We start from the raw sequence: 14,086 nt of genomic DNA, 5'->3' as shown, positions 1-14,086 counted from the left end.
ATTATGATAATAGTTATGTAGAGTCAGACTAATACTGTATACTGATCCTCTACTGAGTTCTGTATTATATACAAATGTTCTTCCAAATAATATCAGTCTTTTGCCACAGTGTTTAGGTTGTTAATTTGTCCCATTCTGATAACTTCCAGTGTAAAATGTGAATGTTTGTCACTGGTATAGAGCTTGAAATATGACTTTGATTATAGAAATAAAAACAGAAAAGACCTGTTAGGAATAGTCCATCACCTTGACAGTTCAGGACCTATCTCCATGAAGTTTTAAATATGCCAAATGATACACTTTCCTCTTTTCCTTTGTGAGACAGTTCCACAGACTAATAGCTTTCAATGCCTTTTGTAATCCGAAGGCCTCTGAAGCTGCGAAATGGATTTTTTTCCTTTTAGCTGTCAAATGATGCCAAGATGTTCTGTTCATAATAGTCTGGCAGCACAGACAGTCTCCTGGGAATCTAGTTCTTTATTCAGGTTATGAAGAATAAATGAATGTAGTTGACATACAAGAAAGTATTGTTCTTTAATTATTATTTTCTCTATTTTGGTGGTCAAAATATTTTATTCCCTATTCTTGATAAATTAAAAACACGAAACTCAATTAGAAAAGTGGAGCCAGAGAATTAGTAGCATAAATGAACTTCCCACAACCAGGTGCTTTTACAAGAGATGAGACACAAAACTAATTTTTATCAACAGCCATATAAACTTCTTAATCAGCATGCATAAACATCTTTATCATTGTTTTGCAGCTTTATAACAGGTTTTCTTTGTTAGGGGCAGTTTGTTCATAAGGGTCAGAAGACAAACACGGGGCTGAAAGTAGCCTGGCTGTATCAGCGAGGTGTAACTAGGCTCCTTCTGCTTCAGGTAATAGCTCATATGATACCATCTTAATTAACTTCACTGGGGTCTGGAACAGACCCTTGTTGATTACTTCTTTTTGCTCCAAACATACAATGTTTTACATAAACTGTGCAAAGAATGAAGAGTTAAAAAAGACTGGCATTTATATATATTTATATATATATATATATATATATAAGAAAATATATAAAAGATAGGCATTAAGCCTGTAAGTCACCAAAAAATATACAATTTGAATTCTTTCAGCGATGGAGCTCAGCAACTGCTTTGTAGATACTACATTTTGTTTACTCTTCATAGTTATTTACTCTCACAAGCTCAATCTTCTTTCTGTATCTTGAAATAACTATGCAATTGAGCTTAATAGGCCTGAGCACCCATCATGAAAGATTATTACAACTATATAAAGAATGTTCAAAAATGAGCACAAAGTTACTCATATCTCGAGTATCTGAAGTACTAGCCCTAAGTGTACAGCAAATAAAACATGCCTGGCATGTCTTTCCTAGTTATACCACAAGGGGGCAAAAAAGACTCATCATAAACTAAACTGAGTAGCCACTAGCAATACTTACTTGCTAGTACTGATCAAACAGCAAAAATGGAAAGTAAAAATTAACTCAGAAGAACAAAACTGTTTATTGCCCAAGATTTTTTAAAACAATATTTTTATATCGCTGTATTCCATGTATCAGGATCTTGTTTACTAAGTCAAATTTAATGTGATAGAAGATGTATTGTGTTGTAAACGTACCCAAGTGACAAGTGCAAAGCAATTGTCTAGTACAAATTAGCCATAAATAGTAGCCTGTTTTAGTGATGCATCCAGAGGAGGGCAGAAAAAATTCTTTTGTGATGAATTAAAATAGTATCATATCAAAGTGCTTCATGTGCTGTTTCCGCCCAGCTGGAGGAGGGGCCCACTGCTGGTTTGCTCACTTACTGCGCCGGGAGGGCCGGAGCAGGAGCGCGCAGCTTGAGCTGCCCTCCCTTCACCCCAAAAAACCCTTCTTCCTGTTGAACTGCAACAGGCAAAGGAGATCGGTGTCCAATATCCAGTATAAAGACGAGAGAGACAAAGGCAGTTGAGAGTTATTTCCACTAAGTGTAGGAAGACTGGGCAATATTGTCTTCTCTCCCAAGCCTCTCCTAGGCTGAGTCTAACTCATATGAGTCTAACTTATAGCCTAGGAGCCAAACCCATACTATTCTCCCAAGCACAGTGCTATAGTAGCCAAAGACACAGGTAACAGCCTCGCCTAAACACTAAAGACCATCTGGATGGAAAATGCCCAATATGTTGTGATTTAAAACAAATAGAGGATGCTGAAACAGCACTGTAGAACAAATTCATCCCGGCCGATAAAAGAAAAATACATGTTATAGCACAGCAAAGCAGATTTCAAAGAAAACAAAACTGGACATAAATTATATTTTCCTTTTTGGCTATTAAATATGTATGACTATATTACTGCATAACTTATCAGCTCAGGAATTCTGAGGTGCTGTTATATTTAGCTACATTATTATTATTTCTTATTAACAACAAGTATCTATGCAATCACTAGAGTTAAGGATGGAAAAGACTTCTTAGGTCAGCAAGTTCATCTTTCTGTCATTGCTGTTATTCCCTATTGCATATTTACTTATGCTTCTCAAATTTAATTTTATATTCTGTAAGTAATGAAATAATTCCATCATTTCCATTGTGGTGAATATTACAGAATTTAGTGCCTCTTGCTATCAAAAATTATCAGAGATAATATATGGAAACAAGGTAACCTTCTTTTTAGTCTCTTTTATATACCTTCATAATTGCAAACTAACTGAGATGATAGCTGAAAAATGTGATTTTTTTGTTAGGCTTCAGGAACTCTGACTGCAGGATATTAAGAGATTTTTGTTCACAACAAGACTAGGGCCAGCTGGCTTAGTACTACAAAAGCTGCTGACACAAAGGCTCAATATACCATAAGCTTTTGGCATATTTGTTGTATGTTTTCTGCTCTTGCTATACTTCTAGAAAGAGTTCTGAGAACAGCTCTTCGATACTATCTCGAGTTAGTATCAAACAATAACTAGACTGTTCTGCTGCAGGAGTGATTGGGAGCTCGGCTCTTAGAAAGTGCCAGTGTATTAAGCAAATTGCAATGGTTTGCAGGAAAGGGCTATTTTCTCCATTTCCCATTTTGATCATTTCAGAATGAAAGTTTGGGGGGATTGTTTGTTTAAAATCAAAAGGCTTTTTTGAACAATAAGGTAGTCCTAGGAAAAAAATAAGTAAATAAATAAGGTAAAAATTAAAGCGCCTCACTAAAATTACTGAAATGAAACATTACAACTAACCCAGTTTTTGTCTTGTGCTATTTCAAGGCTGCCCAACCTGAGAGAAATGGGCATATGCTGAGCTTCTTTCAGAGAAAAAACAGTTCTTTCTCATTCCAACATTGTGAGAGGCCTTGCCTCTGTAAGCCACAGGCATGAATTAATTTGGCTAATTTCATTTTTCCCCCCAGACAAAAGGAAGATTTGTATCATTGTAAAACAGTTTGGTCTCCATTCTGAGCAGGAAAAAAATAATTAGTTTCCCTTAGTGCAGTTTTCAAGGTGATGTAGCCAGAATGGATTCAAGCATGTGTGCTTTTTGCATGTTTTGGGTTTTTTGAATGGTGACCCATGAAGCTGTTCATGTACCTTCTGTCTCCAGCTCCTCCTGTACACCAGCATGCAAAGAAAAGCAGCCTCAACCCTCCCCCAGTTCCTTTGCAATTCAAAGCCCATGCTAAAACCAAACTTCAAAAGGCGGGACGGAGGACAAAGTTTCCATATAGAGAGATGTTATCATCTTGAAATTCTACAGTTACTATATAGTGTCCCAGATCCTTCTTCAGATGCTTGCATAGATCTCAGTGTAGTCAGGTAACAGACACTCTGAGTAACAAGAAAGAGGAGTATCAGCTGTCTCAGGAACCGAATTATCGGTCTCTTAAATTTGAGAGATAAAGGTAAAGCTTTTGACAAAAGTTTGGAGATTACTGCATATTACTGCTTTACAGACCTCAGACAAAGGTATGTTTCTGAAGCAGGATGTATATGTGCTCACGATCTAGTGAAGCACACCATAACATTTGGAGAGAGAGATGGGAGACATTCACTGCTAATTGATAGCAAGTGGCAATGCAAAACTCATATTCTCAACCTCAGTGATGAAATGGATTGTTCTTTGGTAAATCAGGTGCACAGAGAAAAAGTTGGAGATAATCTAAAAAGTTTACTTCTTATCAGTTAAATAGTGTATGTCTGACACAAAGGCTGTTGCAAAACTGGTCTTATTAGAACATTTCTGTGGAGGACTCTGTGGAGGAAGCTTACCAATGAGGACCTTCAAATTCAGTGACTTTCCATTTGAGCTGATATTTACTAAGAAAGCCAACAAGAGATTAAGGTTGATCAATGATCCAATGGTGTCTTTGAAAAGAGGCTCCATGAATTTACTTAATATTAAAATGTCAAGTAGGAGGTCTTGAGGAACTTGGACAGCATTAAGAATGAGATGACTATTGGTGTCACTTGCTAATATAGTAGCAAGGTGACCTTGGAGCCAAGAGTCAACCAGTCTGTTTAAAATTGCAACATCACAGACAAGGATCTTCGGTATCAGAGCCAACAGATTAGGCTGATGTTCCCAATTTGAGCATTTTCCATTTGAAGGAAGAGATCTGCCTCGTAGATGGGTGTCCAATGCATAGAAGGATTTCTTTCACCTGTTGAAGCACTGCTGACAAGAAATGGTTCTCGGCGGTGACATTTGAGTTGTCAGTTGCAATGGTCCTGCATACGGACCTAACATCTGACACGTCCTCTGGGCTCGCTTCCAGGCAGACTGGAAAGGCGGTTGGAATGGACATGGGCAAGTGATCTGTCAAGCTGTTCTGCCTAGTAGAAAACTTTAGAAACAGTCTTACTATCTGACTTCATCAGCAATCAGTGGAAAAAGGGGAAGGAAATACAAGTAGCCTGTAGTCATCACCGTATGCAATTATTTGATAACGAGCTACAGTTTGTTCTTCCTATTGCACCAAGAGAACTAACGCAAGAGTCTCCCTTCAGGAAAGCATCATCTTTGCCACGGATTTCTGCAGAAATCCCTTGTGGTTGCTGCCTGTCTGCCTGCTTTAGAGGAGTGCCAGGGCACTGATGCAACTGCGATATAGAGCCAGTGAGGTGGCCCCCAGTAATAACATCAAGCTCGCTGTCAGCAGAGAGGGTGTGACAGAGCTCTCTTTGCTTGCTGATTTATACTTTTACTGCAGGAATTTTGCCTGTCAAGATTTGCACTTCAAAATATTCATGAAGATTAAGAGCCTTGGCAGTCTCTGGAGAGTGAATGCTAAGTTTAAGCTTTCGATACAGGTAATTTCATAAGTTTCAATGCAGTTTGCTACTTTCTTGAAAGAGAAAGAAACTATCAGTTTTAAATTATTGCGGTTATATTTAGTTCAACGGATAGTGGTAGGTAAGGCTTTACACAACTGGAAGAATAGACCTATCCTGTAGAAGAAAGTTGCATCATAATAGAAGTCATATGACAGATAGTTTCAGAAATATGGAAATGAAATAAAAATGCAAACTTATTAACTAATAGGAGATAACTTTGCCAGGCAAGACAATAGACTTTCAGTAAAACTACATCAAAATGGATTACAGTATTTTGGATTACAGGAAATATCCTGGAAATCAGAATTCATTATCCTCCTTCTCTTCTGAGTCAAATCATATGGCATTTTTTAGACACTGAAAGATGGTAACTGAACTGTTAAAATATTTCAACTCTTAATAAAAATACTGATGAAAAGGAAGGATAAATTAACTATACTTGCAAACTTACTAGTGATGTAACAAATATAGCCATATAAGTTCAATTAATTACCATGTTATTATTTGATATGTAATTAATTAATACATTAATTACAGAAATCTCAAATATTTATTCACTCAATATTTTTCACTCACCTGATTGCTCGGATGACAGTTTTAAGAGCAGGGGTCAGATCTTCTACTGATACATCGCACTGGCACCCTTTATCGTCATAAACATCATCTGTTCCCAGAGTTGTGTCAGCTGCAAAATACAAGAGCAGACTAAACAACAAGCATTTAAGAACTTCTTCCTTATTTTTTTCTAACTGTCTGAATAGTGGTTCTGTAAAAATGGGGATTACAAATCAAAATAAGACAGAGCTTGATGAGTTTATGAATTATACGATGCACTTGTCCATGCCTGCACTTGCGTCATGAAAGGACTGGATAGCTGGGACAGGAGAACCATACACCAAGCAGACTGGTAAACAGTAGAAATAAAGAAAGGCTCTATTATTCTTCCACTTGAATTAATAGTGTAGTACCAGTGTGTCTCTTCCTGGCCTCTTTTTTTTTTTAACACAATCCCTGTTTTAAGGGAGAGTGCTGATCTAATATATGTAGTGGCAGAATCAAATTGAAGTTGTATTGTTATTTTTTTATCACCGTGAATGAACATGACATTTAAGACAAAGCAGAAGATCCATTTCATTTACTGAGGAGGCAGTGGAATGATCCAACATTTTATTACAGGTAGAGTAAGTGAAATATCTTTTTGGCAGAAATCAATGGAGAATGACATCCATCGTGGATCAACTGCCCCCCTAAAACTTTGGAGCCATGTAAATATTGCAGTTTGCCTTTGCAATAGGAGCTTAAGCCAAGTTACTGAATCTGTTTGCCTGAAAGAAATTGATCCTCTATCCCTTCCTAACACCGCCTCTGCAGCGCTACCATTTGCAAATTAATTAGAGTTCCCAGCAGTGCTCCGGGTATCTCAACAAACGCAGGAAAGAGGGATGCAGGTACAACCAAAAAGGCTTACAAACCTCAAATGCCCTGGAGTGGGAACACAGGAAGGAGGACAGGGACACTACATGCCAGTATGTCATGTACATCTTGAAGGTACGGGAAGTATAGCAAATCTGTCTTAAGGGAAGGTGTTTTTTTTCCCCTAACCAGCCTCTCTTCACTGCATAAAGCCCAGGTGCCCGGATGGAGTGACTTTGACTCACGCAAGGTGTATTTCAACTTTAAATGCCTCTACTTGCTAAGCAAGAGCTTGTAAAATGAAAAAGTGACACATGAAATAGAGAAAAAAGATGTCTGATTCCCTAACCCTCAGTAACGGAGGAGTTTTCTTCCCAGTCCTATGTTTCTCCATATATTCATGCTATTATTTAGAACATAGGCTTAGTCATCCAGAAACACTGCAAGTAAACCACCTTAGGCGGGCTTTATTATAAGTAAATGTGAAGCAAAATCACACACAAATATTTTGGGGGTACATTTTTTTCAAGTTTCTTTTTCACAAAGATTGTAAATAAAGATGAAAAACATTCTTTATCAGTTAAAAGGGCCTCAAATTTTCACATTTTTTAATCTAAAAAGACTATTATCTTAGAATAAATGAGATTGTACTAAGCTACGTGTTCAGGAATAGGTATTGCTGCATCACTGTCTTCATAGATTTAATATTTGGCCATAATAGTTTATCCTGATGAGATATGACTTGTAAAGTCATGGCCTCAAATGTTAACAGAGTCTTTAAAATTTAAAGGTCATTAGTTTGAATACCATTTTTGGACAGGAACTGAAAAATAAAGTTGTGGCATTGTTTATTTCCTTGTAAGACCTTAATCTTACGTTGCAATGGGTCCACAGTTGGCACAGATCTGACAGGAAAAGGCAGCAAAGATCCTTTTATACTTTCCATGATTCATGAACTAAGACCACCCCTGACACAACTCAGAGCAGCCAAAGGGCAGTTTTTGCTATTGTACAGAAAGAAAGTGAGTTATTGACAGTAAGTGGTTTGGTTAAGCCCATGTCTCTGTGGCAAAGGGGAGAAGTGAACCTCCTGTGGTTTATAGATAACCCTCTAGAAAATCTTGGCTTTTTTTGACTGTTGCTGAACTGGTACATCCATGAGGAACATCTACTGTAGCTGTGAAGAGCTGGAGGTTTTATCTTTGACACATCAGCTTAACACAGTGTAGGAAGAGAGATGATTTATAGCCAAGTTAATAATGTCTTTGTGTAACACATGAAACAACCAAGTTCAAGCTTAAAAATAATTAGTTTTTACATTGTAAAAGTGAAATTCTCTGTATTAAACCTTTGGAATCTCCCCTGTCATGCTAGTAATGTGAGACACGCCTACAGTGAAGATACAAGTGCTTTTTTTTTGGCACTCTAAAAGCTTTGCTACTGACTCTGCTTATCTTACACATAAAATGTATATGTCTCTCCATCTGTCCTGCCTAACAAATGTTTGGATCCCTGCCCAAAAATGTGATTAGCTAAAATAAACTATATAGTTACTTTGTTAGGTCTAAAACTACCTAAAAGCCCATCTCCAAAGGTGTTAAGTACTTCACTCAACTAGTGAAACTCCAGGCATTACATTTGACTAGCCTCTCCAGGAACCTCTGGCAGTGCCGAAATCTCCCAGCTCATTTCTAAATGCCAGACTAAAAATAGAGGTTTTTTACACTAGTGATATTTCCAGTGGTGTTCTCGGTTATGCTGGCGTAAATTAGGAATAGTTCTGCCGAGTTCACAAGAACTACGACCGTGTAACCCCAGTGAAACAGAAGACTCCAACCTGAAAGTTTAAAATAAACACGTTTCTAAATGATTCTCTCGCTGATACAGTTCCTGGGTCCTTTGCCAAGTAGAGTGTCATTAATAAAAGGACTTTTCTAATGCAGGATATTGTTGCAGAACCGTTTGGAGAACAGAATGGTGCAATCTGTGTTGTTTTCCATGTTGCTCACATGTGGATAGAAAATTGGCAAAATTTTTAGACAGACATGGGAAAATTCTTGTAAATTTAAGCCAGCATCAAACTGAGATACTGCTCTTAATAAAATCACCTTTTTTTTCTTTCTAAGATTTCCACTGATATCAATTTCCCACATGAATTTGCCTCAGTACTGAGCAGGTACTCAGTATCACATGTCAACAAAACTTGTGAGGAAAAGCCATAAACCTCGTCTGACTCATGTGGGAAACATTCGCATTTCTTTGCAACACTGAGCCGACTTGGGAAAAAGTTTGGGAAACACATAGTGAAAATTTGGGAAAAACTCCAGCTTAAGAACTCACTGAAATCAAAGTTCACGTGCTGACGAATTTCTCCAGTGTTAGTTTATTTGTGCGCAAGCTCCAGAGGCAGCCGTAGGCAGCAGCTGCTCTGCCCGAGCCCCGCCAACCTCACTGGCCCCCCCCGCTTTAGCACCGATTGATCCTTTCTTCTCTGGGAGCCTCCACCACTAGCTAAACAGAGCAACTCAAAGCACTCCCTTCGGACAACACAGCTCTTCATTCCCACAGTGAGCACAACGTTTTGGAGAACGGTTCAGCACAGTGAGGGGTCGAAAGCTGCCCTGCCATGCCTCTCCAGCTGGCTGCTTGGGCAGCTCGGGAATCCCGCCTCGACGATGGCCCATGTTGATGTTTCCCAGTTTGTCCCAGTGTGGGTGCATTCCTTCTACAAACTCCAGTCGTTTATGACTCTCCCAAATGAATCAGCTAAAAATTACCCTGTTCTGAAACACTGAATGTCACTGACAAAAAATTTACGAGTTCATAGCAGCATTTCATATGGCTCTGTGCAAAACTTATGCACGAGGCTTGATTTATTATTTTTGCAAATATCACATGTCATTCCTTAGAAGTGTTTTCTGTTTAACAACATACTTTGGCTTCAGTAAAACTGTGACACTGTTCTGATCATAGCTCCATACTTTCAATGTTAGTAACATAAAGTAATTATATGCCTGTTCAACAAAATAGAAAAGGTTTTGTATTCTTCTCTTTAATTTGTTCTCTGGGAACTGCCATATGCTAGCAACCATAATCTAGCATTGATCAAGTATGTGTGCGGGCACCATGAACAGGCCTACAGAAGTGCTCCTAACATAGTCAACAGCAAAATGATTCCTAATATAGCCCCTTTGACTGGTTTCTTGGAAGCCTACACAAGTGCTTAGATCTCCCACTGACTGTACAGGAGGTAGTACACCCTGAGGCGGGCATACACATTTCTGTATTCATTTTCTGCATGAGTGGCCAGAAAGAAAAGGAGTGGAGGATTCAGTGCAGCTAACTTTCGGGCAAGTAAAATTAGCCATAAATCCAAAGCTGTTGGAGGACAGCTCATCCGACCCTAAGGCAGAAGGCAGGTGTAAGCCTTTGGGAAGTGCCTTCAGACAGGTTGGCTACAGGAGAGGTGCCCAGACACTACTGCAGTCTTAAACTCCAAACTGCCTCACTGTAAACAGCCACCCTGAGGTCAGAGGACGTCTCCTGTTCAAGAAGGGATGCTGGAAGCTTAATACTCCTGTTATTTTGTTATTTTAGTCCCATTTGAAAGCAATTTAGGGCACCTATTATGCTGCTGTAGGTAATGTCAGCTGTGCAGCCCGGCTAGGCATAGGATGCCCGCAAGCTGGGCACGTTTCACTCAGCTTTACACTGCCTTTGAAGTACCTTTCTCCACTCTGTTTGTTTTCAAGATTTAGGAATTTGGTCCATATTCTGTAAAAAATTGAGATGTCCTGGACGTATTTTATAGCATTTCCCGAAATGTCATAATTTACAGAATGTTACACAAAATCTCAATTACATTTCTCCTTCAAAAAATTATTGTAAGTATGCACATCTTCATGCTTTATGTTCATATAATTCATACAATTTCCCTTTATCAAAATAAAATGTGTTTCAGTCCAGCAGCTTAAATTTCTTTTGTGAAACTTCTCACTCGTTCACAGACTTTTGCTATTTTCCTGTTTGTTAAGCCATGAATCCAAGTTCTCTTAGCTGCTCCTAGCAACGGTTGTCTTTCAAATTTTCTGCTGCTTTAAAGCAGCAACAAGCTGACTGTCTTTCAAGAAGCAGTTCACATGAATTGTTTTAATCATGATTGTTTGCTAAGCTCCATAGGAAGAACTGAAAAAAGCAACACAAACTGGGATGGAACTTAAACACATAATGATAAGAATATCCAAAGCTCCCCCAAACAGAGAAATGCAGCAGCACATGTTTATGCACTTTCCAGAACAGAGGCTAGTAGAAGGAGGCCCAAGGGAGTGAATCATGTATTTTTTCCTTGGTCCTGAAAGCAAGCAAGCAAGCAAGAAAAGGCTTTCTTCTAACCATAAAGGAAGGTAGGAGACAGGACAAGTAAACTTTCATCAGATACTCTTCATATTAAATGTTTAATGTTTGTCTAGAAACCGACACAAAAATCACTGGTAGTATAGGACAGTATTTGCAAAATTCAAAGAGGAGAAAATAGGATGACAGTATTTGAAGACACTTTCTCCAAGAAGGTTTTATAAAATAGCTGCCATTTCAATGCTTGAAAGAAATCTTACAGGCAGGGAAAGAAACTGATGCCTCTCTGATAGGAAGCACAGGGCTTTACTGCGTGGACTCTTAAAAACTCCCTCTGCCTTGTGCATGGCTGTAAAGCATAACCTGGCCTCTACCGTACAGGGGGTATCTAGGGAGAGTGGGACAGTACTCTGTGTGTGTCCTATTCCTTTCTCCTGAAAAAGGCAGATTTCCCAATGGGGGACAGAAGAGGACATCACAACTGGAATTTGTAGCTATAGTGCAGTACGGAGCTTTACAAACAGAATATTATAAAGAATATCACCAATAACATTTTATATGTGAAACATATTTCTAAAACAATTTTGGCAAAGATAGAGGACAGGATTGGTGGAAAGCTTTTTACATACTGTGGATATATCTAGTCTCTTTTTACATGTGCAATTATTTTAAGGTCAGAAGCTTATTTTATATTAGTTATCAAACAATGCATGCAAGTTCCAAATATCTAAAATTTTAGCATTCCCTGCTAATAACTCTCAATTATCTTTAGTTATTATTTAACTTCTCAAAAAATTTCGGCATTGGCAATATTTCATGGAACAGCTCCCACTACTTAATTAAAAAAGAGTCCTTTTCATTTTGAGTGATGATACGGAGAACCAGGAGACTTTCTAAAAACAATTCATTATATGCACAATAATTCTGCAGTTAAAATTGCTGATCTTATTATAAATAGTGGCACACTAGCCAACAAGTTTAGCTGGCCATATGAGAAGAATAAGAAAGAAAAATGATGGGTTGCTCTAAAGCGATTTTTCATGCATGTATGTATGCTTTTAGTGTACATGTACATATACACCTCTGCTATTTTACATACACCACATACAAGAAGTTATATCTGTAAAAGAAATTGTGGGTATATATGATAAAATCTAAACTAGGGACTAACGGACTAAATGTCATGCCTAATTGACTGTCTCTTTACGTGTCCTTACAGCACATGTCAGTTGATATGATACAAGCTGATACAAGGACTAACGCAGGCCCTAAGCACTGGGAAATTTCCGGGTCCTGTTGTTTGTAGGGGATTTTAGTTGTAGGCAAAGGCATTCGGTCCCTGAAGGCCAGCTCTGCTCTTTCGCTCTCTCCCTTGCCCATCCTTGGAAAAGGTGAAGGTTTCTGGGCGAGAGGGAAGGATGCCCGCATCAGCTTCGGAGAGCTACAGAACAGTCCTGCATTTTACAAAGCCATGCAGCATTTCACCAACAACATTTCATAAAAATGAGAGCATTGATAAAATATCTCAGGTTTGGTGCAAGTGCGTTACTTGGTTGTTGGAAAGTTTTATGAGCATCCTTTCAGAACGACTTCAAAACTCGTGTTCTCTACTCACCACCAATGAGGTTACCTGAAACTCATGCAAATAACACCTCCGTATGGCGCTCTGCTCTTCTCCCTCACTGAGAAGCTGAGTAGCTCAGCTCACTTGTGACCCCTGCGTAAGCACTCAGTTACGTGAGCAAAGGTACACACCAGGGCAGACCATAAAGACGGAGACTAAATGACAGACTCATGTGGCCGGGTCTTCGGTTGGAATAAACTGAAATAACTCCCCAAACCCAATGGACTGTATTATTTACACAAAATGAAGAAATGACTTGGAGCTTTGATCAGAATGTTAGATTATTTTTATAAGATCTTACTAATTAATTACAGTGACAACTGTAATAAATGAGAGCTCTGCGATCAAGTTAAACAATCACAAGAACATAAATCTCCTGTCTAGCACAAATTAATACACTGCTAATAAAATGTCTTTTTATCCCATCACATATGAGGTTGTAGAAATCGAGCAACTTGATTTTGACATCATGCAGCTTCATTCTGAACCAGCAAATTTACGCTAACCAAGATGTAAACACAACAAAACTAAGGACCTTTGCCACATCAAGTGAACCTTATGCGAGGTCAAGATGTTTGTGCTACTGAAAGGAAAAGCTGTCATTTTTGCAATACATAAATAATGTGGTAGTAACTGAGGACATGGGGGCTGAAATGCTCGACTGCGTTCTTTCCATGGTTTTTATAATATACTCTACCCTGAGGATTTTTTGCAAGTACTCTGTAGGGAATGAAAGGCTAGAGTTCATGTGAGCACACAACTTTCAGAGATGGTGCAGAAATTAAATATTTCCTTAGAGAGTTCTTTTTAATTAATCAAATGAAATATGTTTGTAATATCTCCTGTGCTGAACACTTCTGACGTTTTATTCAAAAAGCCACACAATGGCTCTAGGCTGCAATAAATGCACAATAACTCATGCAAAAGCTTGGAAGCAGAGGATGGTAGATTACAAGCGTAATAGGGCACTTTTGTCCCTTTCTGAGAACTGCATGTACAATACACTATCTATTCTTTATTTCAACTGTGGCAGTACAAGACTGGAACAGGATTTAAGCAGAAAAAGCTGTACTTCCTAGAAAAAGAAGCAAGCAGAGAAAAAGAAGCAAGCAGAGAAAAAGAAGCCCTGGATCGTAGGTGTCCGCAAATGAGAGGTTTTGTGAGATGAATCTATGCGGCTGGATCTACGCTAGCAAATACAAGAAGGCACAAGCACAGTGCCTTAAGCATGAGCGTGAGATCACCTGTACTGTTTAGCTGTCTGCACAGCCTCCAGCACAGGTTTGGCCTGGGCCAAGTCTCCCTCTCCCGGATGGTCCCAGTCGCAGCTCACGGGATGTGCTGGGGACCATTCCCCACAGGGAATGCACCATCCTATTAA

The 14,086-nt window shown here is 38.7% G+C and overlaps 1 protein-coding gene across 1 annotated transcript in view; it reads right to left on the bottom strand.

Moving 5' to 3' along the window:
* KCNQ5 (potassium voltage-gated channel subfamily Q member 5) overlaps positions 1-14,086 on the bottom strand; it is a 306,273-nt gene that overhangs the window by 9,362 nt on the left and 282,825 nt on the right. The window contains exon 11 of the mRNA XM_064508669.1: positions 5,892-6,000. Within this exon, the coding sequence (XP_064364739.1) occupies positions 5,892-6,000 (109 nt within the window). The remainder of the gene's footprint in view (positions 1-5,891; positions 6,001-14,086) is intronic.

Source organism: Dromaius novaehollandiae, chromosome 3 (genome assembly GCF_036370855.1).
Source record: "Dromaius novaehollandiae isolate bDroNov1 chromosome 3, bDroNov1.hap1, whole genome shotgun sequence".
NCBI lineage: Eukaryota > Metazoa > Chordata > Aves > Casuariiformes > Dromaiidae > Dromaius > Dromaius novaehollandiae.
The sequence above is the reverse complement of the archived record's forward strand: the minus strand, read 5'-3'. Positions and strand labels throughout refer to the sequence as shown.